A 24,716-nucleotide genomic window follows, 5' to 3' on the forward strand; every position below is an offset into this window, starting at 1 on the left:
TTATGGACGCGGATTCATTACTAATTCAAACTAGTTTGTTTGAACACTAAACTTTGTACTTCACAAGAACAAAAACATAGGTCAACAGAAGGAGAAAAGAATTACATTCAATTTTTGCATATGCCAATGCACCAACAGAACCAAATGTGAATTGAGAAAAGAACAGAAACCCTGAAAACAACAAAATTCTGGTTCAAAACACAGTTATTTATTCGATATTTCAGATATCAACCCAAGAAAAAGGAAAGTTTGAGCCAGCTTCTGGTACAAATTTGGAATGAGCAAATATACTGTCTGGAGCTGAACTGGGAAACATATGAAGATGTAGGCTTGGGAGGTAACATCTGTAGAACTGCTTTGAGTAAGTCAGAAACGCTTGATGTGATGCTAGATGTAACCCTTGTTGCAAAAGTTTGCGCTTGTTCATTGGTTGTCAACGATATAACTGTTTCTGGTCGAATTGTACAGTAAGTTTAGAGGTACCTGCTTCCTGTCATAACCTGTGGTGTTGAAAGATGGATGCAACTTATTTCATGTACTCCAATGTGCTTTGGTTAATCTCCTCGAGGAATGAAACGAAACCCATGACACTTGTGAAGCCACTTCCTTCAACATCTTGTTCCTCTATCAGATAATTCTCAAACGCCGTTGCATCATCCTGCCCTCCCTTGATAAATGAAAGTTTAGGCATGATACACCTCTCTTGCTTCAGCTTGTTTATCGTTGTTCTCAGTAAACCTGGTTATCAACATCAAAGTTTCACATCTCAAAAATGCACCCACAATATGGTTCAAGCGATACCTAATGTAACAGTGAGAAGATATTGGTTACTTACAGTCCTGAGGTGGCGGAAACGGGAGTGAAGGGTCTGCTGTCGAAGCATAGAACACAATGAGATTTGTGAATGCATCAAGGAAAAATATTGGACTGCCACTTGTAATCAGTGCAGCTCGGCTCAGGGAATGTCGGGGATATGCTTGTTTGTCTGGTGAGGCATATGAGGTTAACAATGGATATACAGCACGATTAAGAGAAGAAGGCTCTAGTGCGCTGCATCAAAAGTCCAAAGTCGTTAACAATTAGATTTAGCACCCATCACCCTTAAAAAATTGTCAGCAAAACAAAATATCACCATAGAAGGAGTCACGCTCAGCAATTAAACATAAGTTGAAAGACCATATTTTCCCTTTCTCTTCTTCTTTCTTTTAATTTAGTGACAGATAATGCGATTGTGTACTCCAGAGACAACATATAAAGTTCACTTATGTACACGACCATTATAAAGAGACCCAATGAAGTGTTGAAGAGATATTTTAAGTAGAACACTGAAATAAGGTACCATATCTATTTGACCAAATCTTTTGGTGTAAGATGTTAATGAAGAACTTTGCGTCCTTAAGTAGGGAAAAAAAAGTTTGGGTATCACTATATGTCAATGTCCATGACCATACTAAAATAGTTAAGGCTAAAGAAACTATACTTGAAAGAACTTTGATCCCTTAATCCAGACTTTTGAAGTATTGCCAAAAACCTCTTTAAGCAGAATACTTGAAGAGACTTCCAAAGAGATTTACATGTTCATAACCCCAAAGTAACATAGAAAGATATCCTCATATATGAAAACTTACCCAACAAATTATATGACAAGTCCATTCATGCAAAATATTTTCATAACCATGCTTTTGTAAACTGGAGAAGGGAAGAGAAAACTACAAGACTTTCCCTTCTCATGTTTGGCTTAAGGAAGAAACGAAGTGGAGAGATAATGTCCCTTTCGGGCCCACCAAAATTTTCCTCCCTTAAAATCATGAGGGGTCTACAATCTCCAAAAAGAGTAATTCAGGCCCCAACAATTTATCTGGCCCCTTTTCCTTAGACTAAGGTTGTTCATCACTCTCTTGCTCTTTCCTCGGAGGTCATAAAATTCTCTGATATAGTTCCTTCAAACACTGAACTCCAACTTCGAAAAGCATAGTGCCATCTTATCCCATTGTCATAGAACAGATTTTTCTAAAAGCTCCTCCCTTTTTTTCAAAATTTGTTGTCTAAAAGCTCGCTTCTCACATTGCTTCTGCTAGCAGCCTTTCAGCTCACAAATCGGTTCCTTGCTCCTCTTTTTCTTCTTTCTACTTTCTTTTTCTCTTCCTTCCCTTCGTTTCCAAACATACAGTTAACCTAAGAATGCATTCTGCATATCTTATTTCCAGTTGAAAACAAGTGTTCAGTAGCTAAATTCGTTTATTCCAATGTCATAACCTCTTCCCCACCTCAATATAACCCCCACCACCCCTCCCCCCAACCCTCCAAAAGACCGAGGAATTAAAGAGATGAAACTCTAATCTTATGAGCTAAGTAAGAAAATAACCCACTTAGGATATATCAATACCTAAAAAGACACTGAAGATATATTCGGTGGTCAGGATGCACGCCCTCTTCGTGTAAACGGAGAAGAGGATTTCGTAATAGAGCAAAAACCAAGCGAGGTAAAGGCTGCAGTTGAGGACATTGGGAAAATGCAACATCAATGTGAACGCCAGTTGAACCTCCATGCCCAGACTGAATAAGTTTGCAAGCATCATTATACTGAGCTGTAAGAATAACAAGCCAATCATGAAGTAACATTCTGCCCTCTCGAACGCCTTGCTCCAACGAGGCTAGAATAACCTGAGAAAAAGGAGAATTATTAAGCACAAGTAAAAAGTAAACTTAATCTGCAACTAAGAAAGCATGATATGGTATATTAATAATAATGGGGCAACTATAGTATATAAATCAAACAAGAAGAGACATGATATGTTTGATCTTATACAGATAAATCTAATACTCTACCAAATACTTATAGCTTACTATTTGATTTGAGGTATTTCAAGAATTTCTCCCCTTTAAACATATTTTTGCCTATGACAGAAGGAAATTTTTTGCATGAAGTTTGTAATCAATCTGCCAGATTGTGATATAAAAAAAAAAAAACAGGTATCAAACAGAATGAATTTTGGTTGAAATATTGGAAAATAAATGAACTCTTGAAGTCTAGTTTCCAACTGATCAAACAGTTCGTGAGGTTTTTTCTTTTGGATGACCATGGTGTCCAGACCAGCTTTCAGGCACCTCGACTAATTCCACGGGATACCTCCCACCTCCCACCAGCAACAGGTACCAAGACAGTTCGTAGACAGTTCGTGAGGTTTTCAAACCAATGCATGTAGGTAAACTACCAAAAGTGCAGCAAGTTAATCATAAGTTGCTATATCTTCACTACTACAGATCAGATAGTCCAGTTAATAGCCCTGATGAATTTGCGTTAAAGTGAAATATGAAGCCAAGTAAGACATACCTTGTGGACAAGTAATGAAAGCACCACTTCAGAATCAACACAGTCATAAATCTCATTTATGCTATGACCTACTCCAAACTGAAGAGTTCGAATCCTTAATCTCCTTTTCAGAGAATGCTTTGCTCTGCACAGAACATCCACTGCTTAGAGCATATCTAATCGAAGATAATTCAAAAGGGTATCCACCAGAAAAAGAAAAGCAAAAAGAGTTCTTCCTGGCTCAAAGCTAAAGAACTATAAATCATAGAAAAGGTTTTAGGATTAAAAAAGAAAAAGAAAGTAGAGAGAAACCAGTGTAATGCAACATAACTAAGAAATGGCCAGACCCAACTGCATTTCCGACAGACATTAATTCCAGAATTCTCTGCTTCTAGAACCACCATCCATTTGCTGTCATAATTAATTAGTTCACTTGAGAAATTCTAAATTTAATCAACTTTTATGTTGGGAAACTAAGAGGTACTAAACACCATATATAATGCGTGGCTCTTCAAATATCCACTGCTAAAACATTTAAGCACCCAACCAGGAAACACAAACTAGAACCAAACTTCTGCTGAGCCACTTGTCCAGATTCAAAATATAATGACATACTATATGGTTCTTATTTTTTTGAGTTCTACTAGGTGAATCAATACTCATATTTATAAATAAATAAACAAGAAGCATGTTAGTTGATGGTCACTGCTACCTGAAAAGTAGTAAAGCAGCAAAAAGGCCGCTAGTAAGAACACTCTTACCTTGTTGTAGAATTTGATCCTGCATTTGCAAGTTCATCTGATGGGACAACAACAGTATACTGAAAAGCAATTTGCAGCATAGGCAATTCTGAAGTATGCCTGCAGAAGAAAACCGTTCTGGTATTATTCATAAAAATCTGGCTCACACAAAGGATTTTCACTGAGATTGGCAAAAATAATGCTTACAAGATGCAGTGGAACGCATAAAGAAATAGGCCCAGAGCAGAAAACAAAGAAGATAAATGAACTTTGAAAATGATTTATCAGTATGTATCTACCAAACTTAATTTTTGATAAATCAGATAACTTTATCAACACATGAAGATGATTCTGCTATACATAAAGCTAATATATGTATGTTTCAGACTTCCCAAATCTATGCAACAAATAATTCCTTTACACCAAAAAATGAGATTTTGATGTTTTGTAATGAATTTTTAAGAACAGCTTTCTACATCTTTTATCTACTATCTTCCAGCTTGGTAATCCTCCAACTTGCTATAGCCGCATCAGATGTTCAACATGTAAAATATCACAGCATATATTGTCCAGTTGGAATTATGGTAGGTGGGTGTGGAGACACAAGGCATGAAACGTTGCTCCACACTTAGTGCCTTAGTGGATTCTTTGGAGGGAAGGAATAGTGAAGTTTTTGAAAGTATGGAGATGAACTTTGTATAATTGAGGAATAGCCTCTTATCATGTATCTTCTTTTGGTGCACCCACGAGATTCCTTTTTGTATAGAAAATTGTGTCAGACATAGAAAATCAAATGTTTTTGTAAGTTTCCTACTTTCGGTATACTTCTTGTATACAAGTGGTTTTGTGCCCACACATTTAATAAAATTATTACTTTTTTAGAACACAAAAGTTGGTTTTTGAGAGAACCATACATCCTATATTGAATTAAAATTGCTAGTAAATATGATTTGTCAAACTAGTCTAAGTTATACACACATTGTTATTTTAGAACCATGTCAAACGTTTCGAAAATGTACCAAAACCACAAGTGTCATAGATATTGGAATAGAGAAAATAATACTTCTGAGATGTCAGTAAGACCAACATACAGCTTCGCTAAAGGGGCCAACAGCACTACTTTAATCAAATGTGTTTTCTAATGCAAGGAGATTTAGTATCAATTCTCTAGCCAAACATAGTTCCATATGATCTTTGTGTAACATGAAACAATGAGCATTAAACTTAATTTTGGAAAGGAGACAAGAGGTAGAAGATGTATTACCTGGAAAATCCAACATTACTTGCAAATTCAAAATCGTAGGCATATGTAGCAAAAGAATCACAACAAATTATGTGTTGCACATTTTCGTATTGAGGATCTGGGAAGAAATGCCCATACTGTTGGGACATAGTGCAAGTCTTATGAGCCAATCAAGATAGTAGCATAAGAACCAGTGGAAGAAAAAATGCTAGAAGAAATCTTACAGAATGACTCGGTTGAAATTCAGATGAAGTCCTCAGCTTTAGGACACAATTAAAAGCATATGGTCGACTTAACATGCGGTACCTGTCAGAATATCATTTTAGTGCTATGTAAACAGATTAACATAACCTCAGGAAACAAAAAAAATGATTCTTCCTAGTTTGTAAATTGTATACTGCTAACAACCAGTTATTTACTCAATAAATGACCTGTCTATGACAAGTCTTCGACCTAATTAATCCTTCAGGTATGACCTAAGGCTTACTAACATCCTTCATATCAACATCCCATTAATGAAATTCCTCTGATTCGCAAAACTTAATAGGAAATATATAGGAAAAACACCTAGTTCTTAGAAACTGCTCTCCTGCTTTCTCTTTTATTCTTTTTCTTTTTCTTTACTTTAGCTGTTACATACATATATGATTTACATTTGAGGATTTATCTCTCCCAAACAAACTGTCATCCTATTATTTACATATGAAAATACCAATTCACCATCTGAAATCCCGCGGGACATATAGAACAACACTAAAACTGGAAGTCGGATACAAAGAAAAGGGCAGCCCAATGCACTAAGCACCTGCTAAAACTGAAACTCAGATATGTCATAAAAAAGTTATCCACTAATCTCCAACACAAGAAAGAGCATGAAACTGTTAAAAGGTGAATAAATGCTCTGAGTTGGCTAAACCCAACAGCCATATGCCTGTTTTCCCCGCCATAAGAACACACATTAGAAGAAAAGTAGCAACTCAATAAACAGGAAAAAAATCCAGGAGCAGTACACCGTACCATCCTTATAAGATCAAATAAAACTAAAATAACAAAGAGCCCCACAACAAAAAGTCTAGGAGTACGACACATCCCAAAATTATCAAAGCAGACTCCTGAATGGCAAATCCAACTTAAGCAATAACCAGCACATCGTTATTCAGGAGTCCTCTTTAAAGTAGAATCAATGCGCAAACACAGGGAAGAGCTAAAATCGAGATGGATCTTAGGATTTTATGCCCTAATTTGTGCGTTGAGAGAGGTTGGCGCACAATTGAACCTCCTAATTTGAATCCCTAGTTGATGCATCCACAAAATTAGCAAGGGGAAAACTAAGTGTGCATACTGGTGGAAGTTAAAACCAAGAAAGCTTGTTCGGCAGGAAGAAAAACCCAACTGGATATTGTGCAGATTGTCTCTGAGAAGCGACGTCAAAGCGCTACTTTTTTCCTACGGTGGGTTAGATTTTATGGCCAGCAGGACACTTTCATTAAGAGCAATGAGTGTGTCCATCAAAAAGAGACAGAAAGGTTAATCAAAGGGAGTTTTGAGTACAGTTCTACAAACTTGAGGGATGTGTTGTGCTGGTGGGATTCCTTTTCCTTTTGTTTTTTTTGGGTGGTGATGGGGAACCGTCAAACTTAAGGTATGAATTAGATTTAAAAATTCACCTACATTACATATTCATAGCAATAGCAAGTATCATACTCACATGTCTTGAGGAAGTGTGGAGTCATCAGTGCTCGTATACAAAAATAAGGATCCTCCACTCTCAATACTCAGAAACTTCAGTGATGCTAAATCAGTATACTCATTTGTCACAGCAAATATGTCTACACAAACACCTGATTGAACAGCCACGGCAGCCTATTGAAATATATTTTAATGCTTAATGTTCAAATGTAAATTAGCTAAAATCAATAGTCACAAACTATGCTAGTACCAGATCTTTATAGAACGGAGTTTGTTCGGGAAGTAAAGCTCGATCTGCATCCTCTCGTCTACTAGCGTACTGCTCTCCATACCGTCTTGTATCTAGTTGGCCGGCTCCAATATCAGGAGCGCCCGAAAGAAAAGCAAAAACTCTAGCTGCAATTTGATTCAATTGGGGAAACAACAACAAAGACACTGGGTATTATAATTTTGGGCAAGATACTATGGAACTACTAATTTAGTGGAAATATTCTCAGATTGCTGTCCACACTGGAAAAAGGTTGATCCAAACGGTAACAGAAAGCAACCTAACTAGAGGTGCATCATTCATTGTAACTGACACAAAAAAGTGTGAATTGTCATACCTAATGCAAATGTATTTCCATATTCAGATCCAAGATAATTGAAAAGGGCTTCCATTGCAGATCCAAAACCCCTTCCCCCCATGAGAACTCCATCTAGCCCTTGACTTGCACCTGATGTCCTTTCCCACGAAGTCGTTGGTCTCAATGTTTCAAGTGCTGATGCAATACGGTCCTTACAGGTATCCACCTACAATAAATCGATGATTTAGGGCTGCGACATGCTCGTCCATTTTGACATAGAAAAAGGAAACACCATCGCGCTCCAAATAGAAAAAGAAAAGCATTGGGAAAGAAATCATCCAAACGTACTGGAGCTAAAAAAGAAGATAGGGGCATGACATCCTGAAGTTCCACAGACACGGTACCATCAGCATCATGAGGAATGAAAACATTCTTCACCACTGGAATGGGGCCTTGAACATCATACAAACCTATTTTATGGCTGAATGTAGCCAAGCCAAATAGTGATCCAGGCCCAAGAGCTTGATCAAAAGACAAAAGAAAACAAAATTTTAAATTCCATCTAATACAGAGTATAAACTCATATTAAAAAGATTCATCAATAGCCAACCTTCTAAAGCAGCTAAAAGGGCACTTTTAACAAGTTCCAAAAATTCCTCCGATGCTGCATCAGAACGTAACACCGGTTAATATATAACAGCAACAATCTCCATATCTACTTACCACAAAATACATCAGTCTTACTGTAAAACCTAAGATAGCTCTCAACGATCAACAGAAATACAGTACGCAAAGTGAAGAGTGATGCCAATAAAATTCAACTATGATAGTGTAAACACATATATGCATTAATATTACATGTGCCTGAGTGTGCTTATGATAAAAGGAAATAACAAGATGGCCTAAGCTAAAAGTTCTCGGCCGCATGTCGCTGCTGATCTAGCTTTTGAGACTACAATCCAGTTTCAACTATTTTGAGTTAGCACACGGAAAACAAGAATCTGTAACGAAAATTTCTGATTGAACAGTCAACAGTACACTGAGCTTTTCAGTTCTCTTGGGAAGTTAACTGAGCACATCTAAAAGACTAAATCCAAATCAAACAAGTATTGAGATAATTTTATTACAAAACTTTGAGAATAAAGCACTTCATCTATGCATGATAATAGCATGATTTTACATTCTTCCACATGACAGAAATATGATATTCAAGAAATAAGCCAATACCAAACAGATAGAATATGAACACTTCACGTTGTGTGGTTTCTGAAATTGCTGGATCTGAATTTGAGTTTAACGATGTGCACAACAGAAAATGTTTCATCCATAATAATGATATAACATTCTTCCACATGACTTGGATATGATATTCAATACATAAGCTAATAACCAAACAGCTACCAAATGAATACCCTTTTCTTGATAAAGCTATGAAGCAAATACCCTTATGCTCGGTGATTCCTAAAATTAATTGAACCTGAGTAAAATATTTTTTTTTTGTAAGTTTGAATTCGAAAAAAAATAAAATGAGGTCTCCCAAACTTTTGATGTATAATAATATCTAATATGTATATTGATAGCAATGAAAAGTTCTCCACATGATGAAAGTGAACAATAATTTGAGATGTAATAATATGACATTGAGACATCCTTGGTAGGAGTAAGGGTTGTACGTGAAAATATACAAGCCAATACAGGTTTTTTCCTATTTTTCCCCCGGGGAATCTTTAGAATTCCCACTGCTTAACTTTCAATTCGCTTTCCCTCAATTATAATGAAGGTGGAATTTAACTGTCTATCTTAGAAGCACCGACACTTACATATAAAGATGAGTAAGAAAGACACACACAGACAAGTTCTCACATTTCATGTAAATTATCTAATCTCTCTTCCATGATTGAACAAACTAGTTTGCCAAATGAACATTAGTGATGAACTCTTAGTTAAGATTTTAGCTTCATCCTTGTTTTCATCAATAACACTAAAGCATGAAACCTATGGAGGAATGCTTGTAGCTAAGCATCTTGTCTCTAGGCATAAAATAGAGTTCTCAACTAAAGCTTTTTAAATTCTTCAATGTTAAGATGTGATATCCATCCTCCACAAATTCCTAACAAGCCACAGCACTTCGAATTCTTTCAGGAACTCAAGAAGGCACAGCACTTCCATTCCCATAAACCTCCTCAAACCAACTGCGTTTTGGTTGATTTGGGCCAATCAATACCTTGACTTTTTTTTTCTTCAAAATAAGAGTTTTATACTTGGAAACTACATAAGATCGTAGCACAAACCACATTTTAAACTTAAAACATTTCAGCTAACAGCTAACTATCACTCGATAAACAAAATTTCAGCAATATCAAAGTCAGAAAGATTTCTCCAATGCTCAAAAAAGAAACAATGTCATAGTCCTTACATCAAATGAAAGAAAAAATAATAACCCAGAAACTTACAAGCAAGATCAACAGCTGCTACATAAACTGGCCGTGCCTGCATTTCCTCAGATTCTTCCACTGCACCATCCACAAACAAACAAAATTCAAAAGCTGAATTTCCGAAATTACATAAAGGGTGTCTTCAGATACAAAAAATCACACCAAACGGTACCCAAAAAAACAGATTTACAGTAAAGGATGCCTGTATTGAACACTTACTGGGCAATTCAAAAAGGGTGCATCTGAATTTCCAAATTACATAAAAGGGTGTCTTCAAATACAAAAAATCAGCTCAAAGAGGTACCCAAAAAACAGATTGACATTGAAGGGTGCCTGAATTGAACACTTACTGGGCAATTCAAGGTCAATAAAGGAACAAAAATTCACATCAAATGGGTACCCAAAAAAACAGATTTACATTAAAGGGTGCCTGAATTGTACGCTTACAGGGCAATTCAAGGTCAATGAAGGAACAAAAATTCACATTAGAGAGGTACCCAAAAAACAGATTTACAGTAAAGGGCATCTGAATTGAACATTCACTGGGCAATTCAAGGTCAATGGAAAAAAAATTCACATCAAAGTGGTACCCAAAAACAAATTTACAGTAAAGGGTGCCTGAATTGAACACTTACTGGGCATTTCAAGGTCAATAAAGGAAGATATATTCTCCGGACAAGATTCAGGTAAGGAATAACGACTGACAGCCTGAGAAGAGAGTCCATTAAGTGTCCCACAAAGAGAACAAGTCCAAGCCCATTGCTCTTGCTCACAGTATGTATTATAGTAACCCCAACAATTCTCACATCGCGGTAGTAAGTGACCTTCCGATCCATAAACTGGTGGACTCCCATTCTCATCCTTGGCGGCGAACGGTGAAACTGTTACTCCCCACGGTAACCCTGACTCCTCTAGTGCCTCAAGGTCAATCGGAAACCGGGTAACTGTTGCACGCACCGCCATTAGCGCGTGAGATTATAGGTGGTGACAGTGAAAATGGAGGAATTGTTTTAAATATTTGGGGTTTTTTTGAGGTTTTATTTTTGGAATTTTTTGTGTGGGGAAGATGGGTGTATATGTGTATTTTAGTGTGAGGGGTTTTTTAATTTCTTTTGGGGTTACACGTGTAATAAGCCAATGTTAATTTGACAAGTCAGATTCTAACTTGGAGACAGTCCACGTGTGATTTAGAGGAGTCTAGTTTTGGGCTTTTCTTTTTAGGTACTCTTCCCTCATTCTTCTTCCTTGCAAAGTACTAATTAACTAATAAAATTATGGATATTTTACTTAAATTTTATAGTGAAAAAGTCTAATTATAATTCATTTCAATTTTTTTGATAATTACCCAATTTTTTTTTCAGATTTCTGATACATACGAATGACGCTGATACATCGCGGTTTGATACATACGTCATTTTCATGATACATCGATAGTTGATACAAACCAAACATTGTAATATCAATAAAACTTGTGAATCGGCTTATAACACCTAATATATTATGAACACAACAAAAATAGTAGTTTTACTAATACATTTTATATTTGGTTTGTATCAACTATCGATGTATCATGCAAATGACTTATGTATCAAATCGCGATGTATCAGCATCATTCCTATGTATCAGAAGAGAGATTTTTGAATTTTTTACAAATTGTAGGGAATAATTGAAAATATAGGAATATAAGGTGTGTAATTTGATAATTTTTCCTAAAATTATTGTTGTAACTACATTTAATTAGAGATAATAATTGTATAATACATACAAGTTTTGTCAATTGGCAACATATGTGAGCAATTGAATAAGGTAGGCAGAAGAAAGATAGTATAAAATTGTGCTAATTTAGCGAGATATGAACAATGGAACAATACATGTGAACATCTGAATAAAATGAATAAAATAACAAGTTGAACTTGTAGGATATTATTACTATAATACTAAAATATACAGTTATCCCGAGCGAAAAAACTAGAAAAAACTACGCGAATAAGCAAACATATATTGATTAATTAGTTAACATAGTTATAATTTAGCTAATTTATAATTCGTCACTAACATCTAGTGTTAATTAAGGTTCGAGTTTGTGTAATTCTCATGTTTGTATGATTTGAAATTTGTATAATATATTTAGTATAACTTTTGTATAATGTAATTTTGTATATTATACTTTGTATAACTCAATTATACAAACATACCTGCAAATTATATAAATGAGGCAACTTAAAATATAACTACAACTCGTAAATATACAAATAATAGCTAAGGAGTCTAATTAAGTTTATTATAGTGGCTATTTGCGAAATTTGTCAAAAAAAAACTATTTGAATTTGGGGACAAAACTTAAAGAAGAGCAACAAATGAAGCACTGAAAGGCCCATTATGACATCAACGGCCCATTATGATAAAATCTACTAGAAATGCTGTCTTGGGGAAAAAGTCCCCTAAGCGTCACTCCCGATTCTGGAAACTACAGAGGTGAGAAAACTCAAAACTTCTCGTCTTTTTCTATGCTCTTATGCTTGTAAAATGGCTATGCGTTGCGGTATTGTTAGGTTTCATTTCATCGATATTTTTATCCTGTACTTCGATTACTTGATGCAATAGCCTTTATTAGAGTTTTGAGAATTTGTCAGCTGTTTCTATGCCGTTTGAAGATTTCATTTCTGATATCATTGATTATAAATTATATGTTTATTAGTTCTTCCAGAGGAAAATTAAACAATGTGAAGTTTTGGATTTTTTGTGTGCAAAGATTTGTCGGTTTGACAATTTGTGAGCTGATTATATGTTTATTACTTCTTCCAGATGAGCACTAAACTGTGTGAATATTTTGAGTTTTTAACTTCAAGGATAATAGAATGCTAGGTATTTTTTAGTTTGAGAATTTGTGAGCTGCTTCTATGCTATTTGAAGATTTCACTTCTGTAAATCCTTCAGATATTTTTGATTATTTGTTTATTACTTCTTCTAGATAAGCATTAAACAGTGTAAATTTTTGAGTGCAAGGATTTATCGGTTGGACAATTCGTGAGCTGATTAGACTTCTTCCAGATGAGCATTAAACAGTGTACATATTTTGAGTTTTTAAGTGTAAGGATAATAGAATGCTAGGTATTTATCAGTTTGAGAATTTGTGACCTGATTCTATGCCGTCTGAAGATTTCATGTATGTAAATCGCTCAGATATTATTGATTTGTTAGTTCTTCCAGACGAGCATCAAGCAGTGTAAATTTTTTGAGTTTTTAAGTGCAAGATAATAGAATACTAGGTATTTGTTAGTTTGAGAATTTGTGAGCTGCTTCTATGCCGTTTTAAGATTTCATTTATGTAAATCCTTCTGATATCATTGGTTTTTTTTAATCTTTATATGCTTATTAGTTTCTAGATGAGCATTACAACAAGAACAAACCCAGTGTAATCCCACCATGTGGGGTCTGGGGAGGGTAGAATGTACGCAGACCTAACCCCCATCTTAAAAGGTAGGGCAGCTGTTTCCGAAAAACCCTCGGCTTAAGAGAGAAGAGAGAAGAGAGAAGAGAGAAGAACAAGGGATGAGAAACAAGGAAAACAAGACATAGGTCAGTAAAGCCAGGCATATAGCAAACAATATAAAGATATGAATAATGAGAGCGATAAAGTCAGGGTAGGAAAGATCGGGGATAAAGGAACATTAACTACTATAGATAAAATAGGATACCCAAAGTAAACTGGGCCAACTAATATAAGCAGTAATCCCATGCAAAATCATATGTTAAAACAAATGAGCGCGACTACGACTACTATGGAGAACAGATAGGCCACCTAGCCCACTATCTTAGTCTGAGTCCTCCATAGCCTCCTATCTAAGGTCATGTCCTCGGTGAGCTGCAACTGTGCCATATCATGTCTAATCACCTCTTCTCAATATTTCTTCGGCCTCCCTTTGCCCCTCCTAAAACCGTCCATAGCCAACCTCTCGCACCTCCGCACTGGAGCATCTGTGTCTCTCCTCTTCACATGCCCAAACCATCTCAGTCTCGCTTCCCGCATCTTGTCCTCCACAGATGCCACTCCCACCTTGTCTCGGATATCTTCATTCCTAATTCTATCCATCCTAGTGTGCCCACACATCCACCGTAGCATTCGCATTTTCGCGACTCTCATCTTCTGAACATGAAGTTTCTTGATTTGCCAACACTCCACCCCGTACAATAGGGTCGATCTAACCACCACTTTGTAGAACTTGCCTTTGAGTTTTGGTGGCACTTTCTTGTCACACAGCACTCCGGAGGCGAGCCTCCATTTCATCCACCCTGCACCGATGCGGTGTGAAACATCGTCGTCAATATCCCCATCTTCCTGTATAATAGACCCAAGGTACTTGAAGCTTCTTTTCTTTTGAATGGCCTGGGTACCAAGCCTCACTTCCCCGTCAGCCTCACGCGGCAGGCCACTGAAACTGCACTCCAAGTATTCTGTCTTGGTCCTACTCAATTTAAATCCTTTAGACTCCAACGTCTGTCTCCAGCCCTCCAGCTTGTCGTTAACTCCGTTGTGAGTCTCGTCAATCAGGACTATGTCATCCGCGAACAACATACACCAAGGCACCTCACCTTGTATTTGTCTTGTCAATTGATCCATCACCAGGGCGAATAGAAACAGGCTAAGAGTCGATCCCTGGTGCAACCCCATCGTAACAGGAAAGTGCTCTGAGTCCTCCCTACCGTCCTTACCCTGGTCTTAGCTCCATCATACATGTCTTTAATCGCTCTAATGTATGCCATAGGTAAACATTTCGCCTCCAAGCATCTCCATAGGACCTCCCTTGAAACTTTGTCATAGGCCTTTTCTAGGTCAATGAATATCATGTGTAAGTCTCTTTTCCGCTCCCTATACTGCTCCACCAATCTCCTTAAGATATGAATGGCTTCTGTAGTCGAGCGTCTCGGCATGAATCCAAACTGGTTCTCTGAAATAGACACACTACTCCTCACCCTCATTTCTATCACCCTTTCCCACACTTTCATAGTGTGACTTAGCAGCTTGATACCTCTATAGTTGTTGCAGCTTTGAATGTCTCCCTTGTTCTTGTACACGAGAATGATTGTACTCCACCTCCATTCTTCTGGCATCTTCGATGTCTTGAAAATGACATTAAACAGCGCAGTCAGCCACTCCAATCCTACCCTACCTGCATTCTTCCAAAATTCCCCAGGGATCTCGTCAGGTCCGGTCGTTTTTCTCCTGCTTATCCTACGAACAGCTCCCTTAACCTCCTTAACCTTTATTCTCCTACAATACCCAAAGTCGCGACGCCTATCCAAGTGCTCCAAGTCTCCCAACACAAAGTCTCTGTCCCCTCCTTCGTTCAAGAGTTCGTGAAAGTATGACTGCCATCTCCGTCTAATGCGGGATTTCTGTACCAGTACTTGACCATCCTCGTCCTTGATGTACTTCACTTGATCCAAGTCGCGTGCCTTCCTCTCTCTCGCCTTGGCAAGCTTAAATAGCTTCTTATCCCCGCCTTTTTCCTCTAGTTCTGCATAAAGGCGTTCAAAGGCTGCCGTTTTAGCCGCCGAAACTGCCATCTTCGCCTCCTTATTCGACAACTTATACTTTTTCCTGTTTGTTCGCTTCTCTTCATCATCCTTGCTATCTACCAACTTTACATATGCCTGCTTCTTTGCTTCTACCTTTCCCTGGACTTCTCCATTCCACCACCAATCCCCTCGGTGCCCACCATGGCGGCCTCGTGAGACCCCCAGCACCTCTCTAGCTGTTTCCCTAATGCAGCTGGCCGTCCTATCCCACATACTGCTCGCCTCCCCCCTACTATCCCACGCCCCCATAGCCATCAGCTTCTCCCCCATCTCTAGGGCACTAGACGGAGTCAAACGACCCCACCTAATCCTCGGTCGGTCATCCACGACCCTCTTCTTCTTCTTCTTTCTTATCTCCAAGTCCAAGACCAATAGTTTATGTTGGGTCGTAAGGTTCTCACTTGGTATGACCTTGCAGTCCTTACAGAGGCTTTTATCATCTTTTCTAAGGAGCCAGAAGTCTATTTGCGTCGCCGCCCTCGAGCTACGAAAGGTTACCAAGTGCTCCTCCTTCTTTAGGAAACTCGAGTTGGCCACCCTTAAACCAAAAACTTTTGCGAAATCCAGGAGTGAGGCTCCTCCACTATTCCTGCACCCGAAGCCAAATCCTCCATGCACCTCGTCATAGCCCGTCGAAACAGACCCAATGTGCCCATTGAAATCTCCTCCTATGAATAGCTTCTCAGTAGGCGGTATACTGACCACCACTTCGTCCAAGTCCTCCCAAAAGCGCCTTTTTGTCTCCTCGTCCAACCCCACTTGCGGCGCATAGGCACTAATAATGTTCAGGGTGAGCCCTCCAACGTCTAACTTAATCGTCATCATCCTATCATTGGTCCTCCTAACCTCTACCACCTGATCTCTAAGCTCGCTATCTACTAAGATCCCTACTCCATTCTTAAACCTCGACTTGCCCGAAAACCAAAGTTTGTACCTATCCACCTCCTTAGCTTTAGGTCCTACCCATTTAGTCTCTTGGACGCAAGCTATATTAATCTTCCTCTTCTTAAGAATCTTAACTAACTCTATGGACTTTCCCGATAAGGTCCCAATATTTCAAGACCCTACTCTCAATCTAGAAGCTCCCTCAGCCCCCTTAGCCCTCCCAACCCTAGCCCTCGATCCCAATCGAGGACATGACCCTAGTCTACCATCGCTCACTAAAGTCAGAAAAGCAGAAATACGCTACTGAAAGGTCAGGTACTTAATTTGGCACTGCAATAAATATTTATAGGCTACAATATCGGAAATGGGCTATTGGAGGTACTAACTCCAAGTTAGTAAAACCTGTTCACTGGCGAAACACTGTTCACTGCCGGAAAACTGGATACAAATATATGGTCAGCCTCGGAATGCAGAGGCGACCACCCTGGGAGAAAAAACAGAGCCGAAAAATGGCCGGAAACTGCCACACGCGCTGGCGCGTGCAGCGCGTGGCGTCGCAGATCTGCAGCTTTTGGCGGCGCGTGGCTAAGCAGATCTCAGAGGAGCTACCTGGGGTTTGCTCGCCTGAGTGTTCCGCACCTCGTGGTGTTGTTGGTTTTGGCAGCAGGCGCATAAAAATTGAAGAGAGAGAGAGAGCGCAGAGAGAGAAACAGTGTAAATTAGCATTTTCCAAATGTTTCTATGCAGTATAAATCAGATATTGCATTGATTTTTGCTGTTTATATGCTCGTTGGTTCTTCCATATGGTGTGCATAAAACATTGTAAATTTTTGGAAGTTTTTGATTGCGAGGATAATATAATGCTAGGTATTTGTCAGTTTGAAATGGATGTGGTTTTGATGACAACAATGATTATTGTTAGTGTGGTAAAAAGTACAATCTCCGTTGCACATTTTGACTACCCGAAATAAGTATATGTCAAATACGTGACAATACTATAGCAGTTCTTACTCAGTTAAAATAAAAATACCATGGCAGTTCAAAGTTTTCCAGAACCTTCAGATATTGCATTGAATTATTTTTTTTCTGTTTATATGCTTATTGGTTCTCCCAGATGGTTAGATACATATCGTGTTATTATAGGAGCATGAAACAGTAAACTTTTGTAACTTTTAAAGTGCAAGGATAATAGAATGCTAGGTATCTGTCAGTTTGACAAATTGTGAGCTGTTTCTATGCCATATGAAACTATGAAGCATTGTTTTTTTCTGTTTATATGGTCAGATACATACTATGTCGCTATAGGTACATAATTTTTTGAAGTGTTTACGTGCAAAGGTAATGGAATTGTAGTATTCCCATATTTTTCAGTTTGAAATGGTTATGGTTTTGCTGATAACAATAATTATCATCAGTGTGGTACAAATTGGGATCTCCTTTGCACATTTGACTATCTGGAGTTGGTATATGTCAAATGCTGAGAGTACTATGGCTGTGCAAATATTTCCTTCCTTGAAGTCCTTCATATTGCATTGATTTTTTCTGTTTACATGATTATGGGTTCTTCCAGATGGTTAGATTCACTATATGTTATTATAGGTTTATAAAACAGTCTAAAATTTTTGGAAGTTTTTAAATGCAAGGATAATGGTATGCTAGATGTTTGTCGGTTTGACAATTTGTGAGATGTTTCTATGCCGTGTGAATCAAATATTGCATTGTATTTTTCTGCATTTATGCTCGTTGGTTCTTCCAGATGGTCAGATACATACGATGTTATTATAGGTGCATAAAGCAGTGTAATTAGTTGGAAGTTTGTATGTGCAAAGATATAGAAATGCTAGGTATTTGTCAGTTTGACATTTCATGAATATGTTTCTACGTCGTATGAATCAGATCGTGCATTATTTTTTTTCTGTTTATATGCTCGTTGATCTCGTGATGGTTAGATACATACTATGTTATTATAGGTGCACAAAACAATGTAAATTTTTTGGAGGTTTGTAAGTGTAAGGATAATAGAATGCTAAGTATTTGTCAGTCTCAATTGTTTGGGGTTTTGATGATTACAATATTATCGTCAGTGTGGTAACAAGTGTGTTCTCCTTTGATGATTTGACCATCTGGAATGTGTCTGTCAAATATGCGATGAATACTAGGCCATTTGTGTTGTTAGATCATCCAAACAGATTTTTGAAACAGGATTTGTAGTAGCTGTTGTGTAGGAATGGGTGTCTGACATTCTATTTTTGTTCTGACGAGGTGATTCGATAGTAATGCAGTTTCCCTGTGGTAGGAATACATCCTGTAGGTCCATCTGTCTGTGAATGTCATTGATTTTGTGTGAATAGATTTGGAATTAGCATCATCTCAGTTATTTGGCAGTACAGTTTTCCCTCTGGCCTAGTGACTTTGTTATGGCGACAGACTGAAAAAGGATGTACATGGCTTCTGAATTCTTTAAATGCGTCGATATCCATTTTATTTGAATGTAGCTTGATTTGTTAATGCCAGGAATATTTTGAGACGAAAATTGAGATGGCAGCCAGGAATGCTTTCAGATATGTTTCTCGTAGGCTCTCAAGCAGTGGCAAGGTGTTAGGTGAGGAGGAAAAAGCTGCTGAAAATGTCTACATCAAGGTAGCTCTTTAGTTGTGATTTATAATTTAGCTGTCTTGTGTAGTTACTGCAATTGTGTTTGTTTCATTTTGGTAGTGCCAGAAAATTATTTTGCATTTTATTGGTTCATTTCTCTTTATGGCAAAATGGATCCTGGTTTTGCTTTCTTTTAGATGTTCCATTTTTCTCATTTTGCTCATTTGGCATTTGCATGTAGTATATATACCTTCTTTCCTGGGTGTCTTGTGGCAATCCTTTTGTAGTAAATCTTGGGTATTCTTTTATGTTTCTTTTGCGCTCTTTGCTGTTTTGAGGATGGCAAGTTGTAAGTTTAAGTTGACACTTAGTTCTGAAGTGTTCAGTCATGAGATATGTTGCATCAAGCCTGCTTTCTCGCTTTTTAGTTCTGAAGTGTTCAGTCATGAGATATGTTGCACCAAGCCTGCTTTCTCGCTTATCTAAATAGTAATGTTTTCACTTTACAGAAAATGGAGAAAGAGAAGCTGGAGAAGCTTGCTCGCAAGGTATGGGAATTTTGATATATACATAGCAATTCATTGTGCTCAGCCTTTCACCCGACACCCTGTCTCTCTCTTTAGGTGTGTCTTCACCCTTGAATTGAGAATTGACAACTACAAAGAGGGGAAATCAGCTTAAGGCTAAGGGTTACTGAATATTAATTGGTGTTATCAGAATAGCCTATTTGCTGATTCCATTTTGTATATCTTAGAGGAAGTCTACAGAGTGTCTGAGTTAGTAATATGTTGCTATAGGTTGTTGCTTGTCATACTCTCCTCCCTACCATATTATGTGTTGATATGAGTTCCCTCCAACAGTTATTGCCTCTTTGTCCTTAAGGTTGTCACCTTTTTCAGACAGGTTAGGGGTTCTGATAATAGCTTGGAGAGGTTACTGATTGCTTATGTACATTGAATCCATCATTTCAAGATTCACTTGAAATGGTCCTGTTTGAAAGTGTGCTGATTTACTTGTGCAATGTCAAGAACTTGAGATGTTCAAAATTCTTATGAGCATTGAGCTGACTTTAGTTGAAATAGAAGTGGGCTCATCGCCTTCGGAAATTTAACTTAAGCAAGATTAGATAAAGAAATGAAATACATGGGTGGTGAAATTAAATGCTCAATTCAACAGATCAAGATATAACTCTAAAGTTGACCCACTTAGTTGCTAAAAAGCTCTTATCTTAATGCATCTCACAGTAAAAATAAAAAACTGAGATGGGCTGAAAGTTGGGTGTTGGGGCTATTTGCTGTGTCTCTTAACTTTGCTCCAGCTTGAGTCCCTTATAACCCCTTGAAATTTCTGCTGTGATGATTGATATTCCTCAGGGTCCCAAGCCAGAAGAACATGCTGCAACTAGCGCTGGTGGCTCAGGGTCAGTAGCTGATGCTGCATCAAGTGCCCAGGCCTCTTCAACACCCAGGGTATCAGATGACAAATACCGCAACTATGGTGTTCTAGCTGGACTGGTTACTGGTGTTGGTGCTTTGGGTTGGTACTTGCTGTCAAAGGACAAGAAGGAGGAAGAAGTACATGATTGAGATCTCTCTAAATAAGCAACTCCTTAAAAGAAAAAAATAAAGCAAAACTGGCGTTTGGAAAACAGTAGCCTTGCCTCTTTTCCTTCTGTATGGTTTTCCAATGTCTGGATGTACAAAAATCTCCAGAGCGGGTGTACATTTTACAACTGCTGAACTGGATGACGTTCTGTATGTGTTGCTTGGTTCACATCGTATTAGAGAAGAATTTCTTGGGTTCGTTTGTTACCTTAAACAGGGTGTTATTTGTTTCTTTTTTACTGTCATCTACTTCCTTCCATGGTTAGTGTGATTTGGTCTCATAATCTTCCCTTGTATCTGTTCTTGCTTAGGCATTGATCTCAACAGATCTGTCCTCATCCTCGAAAGTAGTTTGAATAGGGCATTTACATTTATAGCTACAACATTGAGATGCTCTTGACTACGCAGAGTGAATCAATCCTTAAGAATGGGCTGTCTGATAGGTACACTTGCTTCGACTTTTGAATCAGTCGTTAAACAGAGATCTTTATTTTTATTAGACTTTTTGATTGCTGGCATCTTAATAGATTTTGTCTAATCTTATATCTTTTTGAGCTATGGTGCATAATAGCCAAATATTTTATGGTGGCATTGTATGCACGTCTGCAATACTTGTTTGTTGGTCTGATTCTCAGATTAAAATATTAGATTGAAATATCTCCAACTTGTTGCAAGAGCATATGCTTGCAACTATTGCTTACTCTTAAAATAATGGAACACTCAAATATTGAGAATATCTAAACATTTGACATTTAGGGTGTCTTTGGTAAATGTTTGTCCTATTTTCTTAATGAAAGTATAAAAAACAAACTATACAATGTGACATTCTTTCACCTTTCAACATTCTATCTTTAGCCTGAGAGCTCATATGTATATATTTATATACAAGCAGAACATTATAATAAAAGCATATGAAATTTATTTATTTCCCTTTAAAGTAGTTTCATTTAGGGTCTTTACAGAAAAGGGGGAAAGAAATTACAAAATGCAGATAATTTAGCAAGCATTAATTCAAGCAGACCCTTTGACCTTCTTAAAAATAGCAAAAATTGCACCAATCACAGCTACTACAGCACCTGATATCAAAAGGGTTGCCTTTAGATCTCCTTCTCCTTTCTTTTCCTCCTACAAAATTATCTAAATTTAGAGAATTCACAAAACCAAATAAATTTAAAATTTCCTAAAACATTTTTAGGATAATAAACAGAGACACTCAAATTTGGTGGTATTAGCTGGTCATCCAACTTTGAGAGATCATATCTAAAACACTTCAAATCAATTTGGCCTTAGCTGACAACTAAAAGCCGAAATGCAGTACATAAATTTTAGAGTATATTGCAAGTTTGGAGCGTGCAACTGACACGATGAACACGAGTTGAGATGTTTAAACGTGCATAGTTGAAGTCTTTATTTATCAGCCATGGCCAAATTTGAGTGAATTTATCCAACTTTGACAACTCTTTAATTACAATTTTTCAGTTTAAGACCACAAAGTTAAAACTACCAGATTTAAAAATCTTCTAAAGTAAACTTCATGTCTAAGTAAAAATAAAATAAATTATTTTTTTTTTAAAAAAAGAGAAATCTAAGTAATTGAGTACCCCAAGATTAAAAAATAAAATAGAAAAAAAAATAAGGGTTATTACCTTGACTTCCTTAGATATTTCATCAACGGCGGGCAGTGGTGGTTCCACCGCCGGCGGAGCTGAAGTTTCGATGCTTTCTTCTGGAGTTGCCATTTTTTTTTTTACTTTGGTTACTATTGAAAATTTTTATGGTTCTTAAATTATATTTATAAAATCTTATAATATTTTTGTCATTATTTATCCTGTGGTGTAGATAGATAATAAAAGGATAAAAATTGTCATCTTCAAATTTGAAACGCGTGGATCACAAGTGTCTTTATTTCTCACATTTCACGTGTCCTTTTTTTTTTTGTTATATATATTCAATCATGTAAACAAAAATCCAAAATATTAGTAATTTTTTAGTTCTTTTGGTTTTATATTCGTTTTTGTTAATGTAGTGTATTGTGTTTCGATTAGTACATTATTTTGTTATTGTTATTATTTTTTTTTTTGTAGATTTTATATTGTATTTTTTATTAATGGATATGTTTTTGTCATTATTTCTTCTTTTTTCTTTTATTTGAGTATGTGACACTTGAATTGAAATTTTATCGAAAATAGTATTTTTATCTCCACAAGATAATGAATCGGTATGTTATTTTAATTTTATTTCTTCATGTAGCGTTGTACCACCATTATTAACTTATCATAATCAACTACATACCACCATTTATAATTACAATTCTTAGTCACAATTATCATCATTGTAAACTATAACTAAGTATCACTATAACTAGCCACCCATTTAATCAATCACTGCCAATTTCTAAATTATATATCATCAATAATCACCACTATTAGCTATATCCTTATATATCATCTGCCCCAATTATCAACCATGCACCACCACTAATGACCATCACCATCATCTATTGTTAATCAATAGTTACTATTCAAAATACATTATTAGTCAATATCATCTCCAATCGACATTCACAAACTCATAACTATCATCGCTAGTCATTACCATCATCAACCATCATATATTTTTAAAATATATTTTATTGATATATAGAATTAGATTTATCTAGTACTTTATTGAATTTTATATTTATTATTTTTTTTAAAAATAAAGATAAATTTAATAGATTCTGATGTTAAAATAAATAAATAATTCTAATTATTTAGTATTGAAATTTTAATACAAATATTCACATTCAGATATCTAAATTTTAATATACATCTTAATATTTAAAGAGAAAATAGCCAAAAGCCCCCTCAACCTATACTCGAATTTTTAACTACACACTTAAATTTCACGGGAGTTTTATCACCTCCTGAAGTGTTTAAATATTACACCTTTAAAAAGTCATAACCACATCTATATTGACATATGAGTTTCACGCGTTTGACGATAATTTTTTATAATTTTTTATCACTCCTATATTCTCGTCATTTCTTCATACACCATAGATACTTTCACCATATTCACCATTAATGTAAACACCAAAATTTATTGGAGTTGCATTTGTGAGGAAGAGAGGTGAATAATGACGGCGGAATTCATTGAGGGATATTCGAACTTTGCTCGTCTGAGAAATTGAAAAACAAACTAAAAAAAGAGAAGGGAAAGAAAACAAAAAGGACGAATGAATGGAGTGGTACTGCCATTAATGGAGTCTCAGCATTATCCTCTCAAGGAAGATGAAGAGAAGCCGACGATGGTTATCAACGCCGGCGGCGACAATTTTGAAGAGCAAAAGGTTGATTCACCGACAATTGAACAATTAATAAGATTGATAACATGCTGATTCTAAGATGTAATTGATTGATTGAGAGTTGAGATTGATAATTAAAGGATCTATTAGTTTTATAAAAAAAAAAAGCTTTTGGGGGGTTCAAATGGGTTTAATTAATTCCAGATCAATTTCTTTCAAATCAGATCAAAGCCATTTGGGGTGATATAAATATATATCATTTTATCTATAGTTGATTAAATTGATTTTGCAAGTTTTTTTACATGAGAGTTTGAAAACTTGTTTGGAATCAACAATGGTGAATCTGGTGGAGATGATAGAGCGGCGGAGGCTTAGAAATGGTGAGTGGTGGAGAGATTTGGTCTATGTTGCTATGGAGAAGAAAGAAAATAATTTTTTTTCATTCAAAAAAGGATGATTAAAAATACATATATTTATGAAAAGAGATATTAAAAATAAAGTTTTCATATTTATTTTTTGCACTAGAGTGAAATACACTCATCTTGCTAGCTAAGCATTTAGGAAGGTAATAATTTTAATTTTAAATATTTTAGAGGATGATAGGATCTTCGTGAAATTTAAATGTGTAGTTGAAAATTCGAGTATAGGTTAAGGGTACTTTTAACTATTTTCTCATATTTAAATTCAAGCCTCTTTATTAATTAATTCTAATAAAAACAAATGGGATTTTAAGTCTCACATAAAACAAAACTAAAATTGAGCTGCCCAACTATTAAACAG

General features: G+C 36.5%; 2 protein-coding genes and 1 long non-coding RNA gene across 3 annotated transcripts; 1 reads left to right on the forward strand and 2 right to left on the reverse strand.

The window, feature by feature from the left end:
• Positions 1-13: 13 nt before the first annotated feature.
• LOC129904458 (protein transport protein SEC23 D) lies at positions 14-11,053 on the reverse strand. The gene is made up of 14 exons (XM_055980029.1): positions 10,622-11,053; positions 10,005-10,064; positions 8,162-8,215; positions 7,900-8,072; positions 7,591-7,777; positions 7,236-7,381; positions 7,005-7,159; positions 5,521-5,602; positions 5,318-5,433; positions 4,075-4,173; positions 3,335-3,458; positions 2,387-2,664; positions 836-1,050; positions 14-738 (listed from the first exon to the last, which is right to left on the reverse strand). Exons 1-14 carry the CDS (start codon positions 10,947-10,949, stop codon positions 527-529), a joined length of 2,229 nt encoding a protein of 742 aa, XP_055836004.1. The 5' UTR covers positions 10,950-11,053; the 3' UTR covers positions 14-526.
• A 1,318-nt stretch (positions 11,054-12,371) lies between these two features.
• On the forward strand, positions 12,372-20,934 carry LOC129902216 (uncharacterized protein At2g27730, mitochondrial). Its single transcript, XM_055977317.1, has 4 exons — positions 12,372-12,461; positions 18,966-19,091; positions 19,556-19,594; positions 20,420-20,934. Exons 2-4 carry the CDS (start codon positions 18,990-18,992, stop codon positions 20,630-20,632), a joined length of 354 nt encoding a protein of 117 aa, XP_055833292.1. The 5' UTR covers positions 12,372-12,461; positions 18,966-18,989; the 3' UTR covers positions 20,633-20,934.
• Positions 20,935-21,546: 612 nt separating this feature from the next.
• Positions 21,547-22,506, reverse strand: LOC129902217 (uncharacterized). Its single transcript, XR_008770063.1, has 2 exons — positions 22,297-22,506; positions 21,547-21,775 (listed from the first exon to the last, which is right to left on the reverse strand). It is a non-coding gene; the product is annotated as an uncharacterized LOC129902217 (long non-coding RNA).
• Between the last annotated feature and the right edge of the window lie 2,210 nt (positions 22,507-24,716).

The sequence above is a fragment of the Solanum dulcamara genome, chromosome 9 (genome assembly GCF_947179165.1).
Source record: "Solanum dulcamara chromosome 9, daSolDulc1.2, whole genome shotgun sequence".
In the NCBI taxonomy this organism is placed as follows: domain Eukaryota; kingdom Viridiplantae; phylum Streptophyta; class Magnoliopsida; order Solanales; family Solanaceae; genus Solanum; species Solanum dulcamara.

Excerpts from the sequence above, each read along its gene's own strand:
- LOC129904458 (XM_055980029.1), bottom strand. The coding sequence starts at position 10,949 with ATGGCGGTGCGTGCAACAGTTACCCGGTTTCCGATTGACCTTGAGGCA. Across the intron at positions 7,382-7,590 it reads TGGAAATACATTTGCATTAG|CTAGAGTTTTTGCTTTTCTT; the intron begins GTATGACAATTC and ends ATCAAATTGCAG. Across the intron at positions 5,434-5,520 it reads AATTTCAACCGAGTCATTCT|TATGGGCATTTCTTCCCAGA; the intron begins GTAAGATTTCTT and ends ATGTCCCAACAG.
- LOC129902216 (XM_055977317.1), top strand. The coding sequence starts at position 18,990 with ATGGCAGCCAGGAATGCTTTCAGATATGTTTCTCGTAGGCTCTCAAGC. Across the intron at positions 19,092-19,555 it reads CTGAAAATGTCTACATCAAG|AAAATGGAGAAAGAGAAGCT; the intron begins GTAGCTCTTTAG and ends TTCACTTTACAG. Across the intron at positions 19,595-20,419 it reads TGGAGAAGCTTGCTCGCAAG|GGTCCCAAGCCAGAAGAACA; the intron begins GTATGGGAATTT and ends GATATTCCTCAG.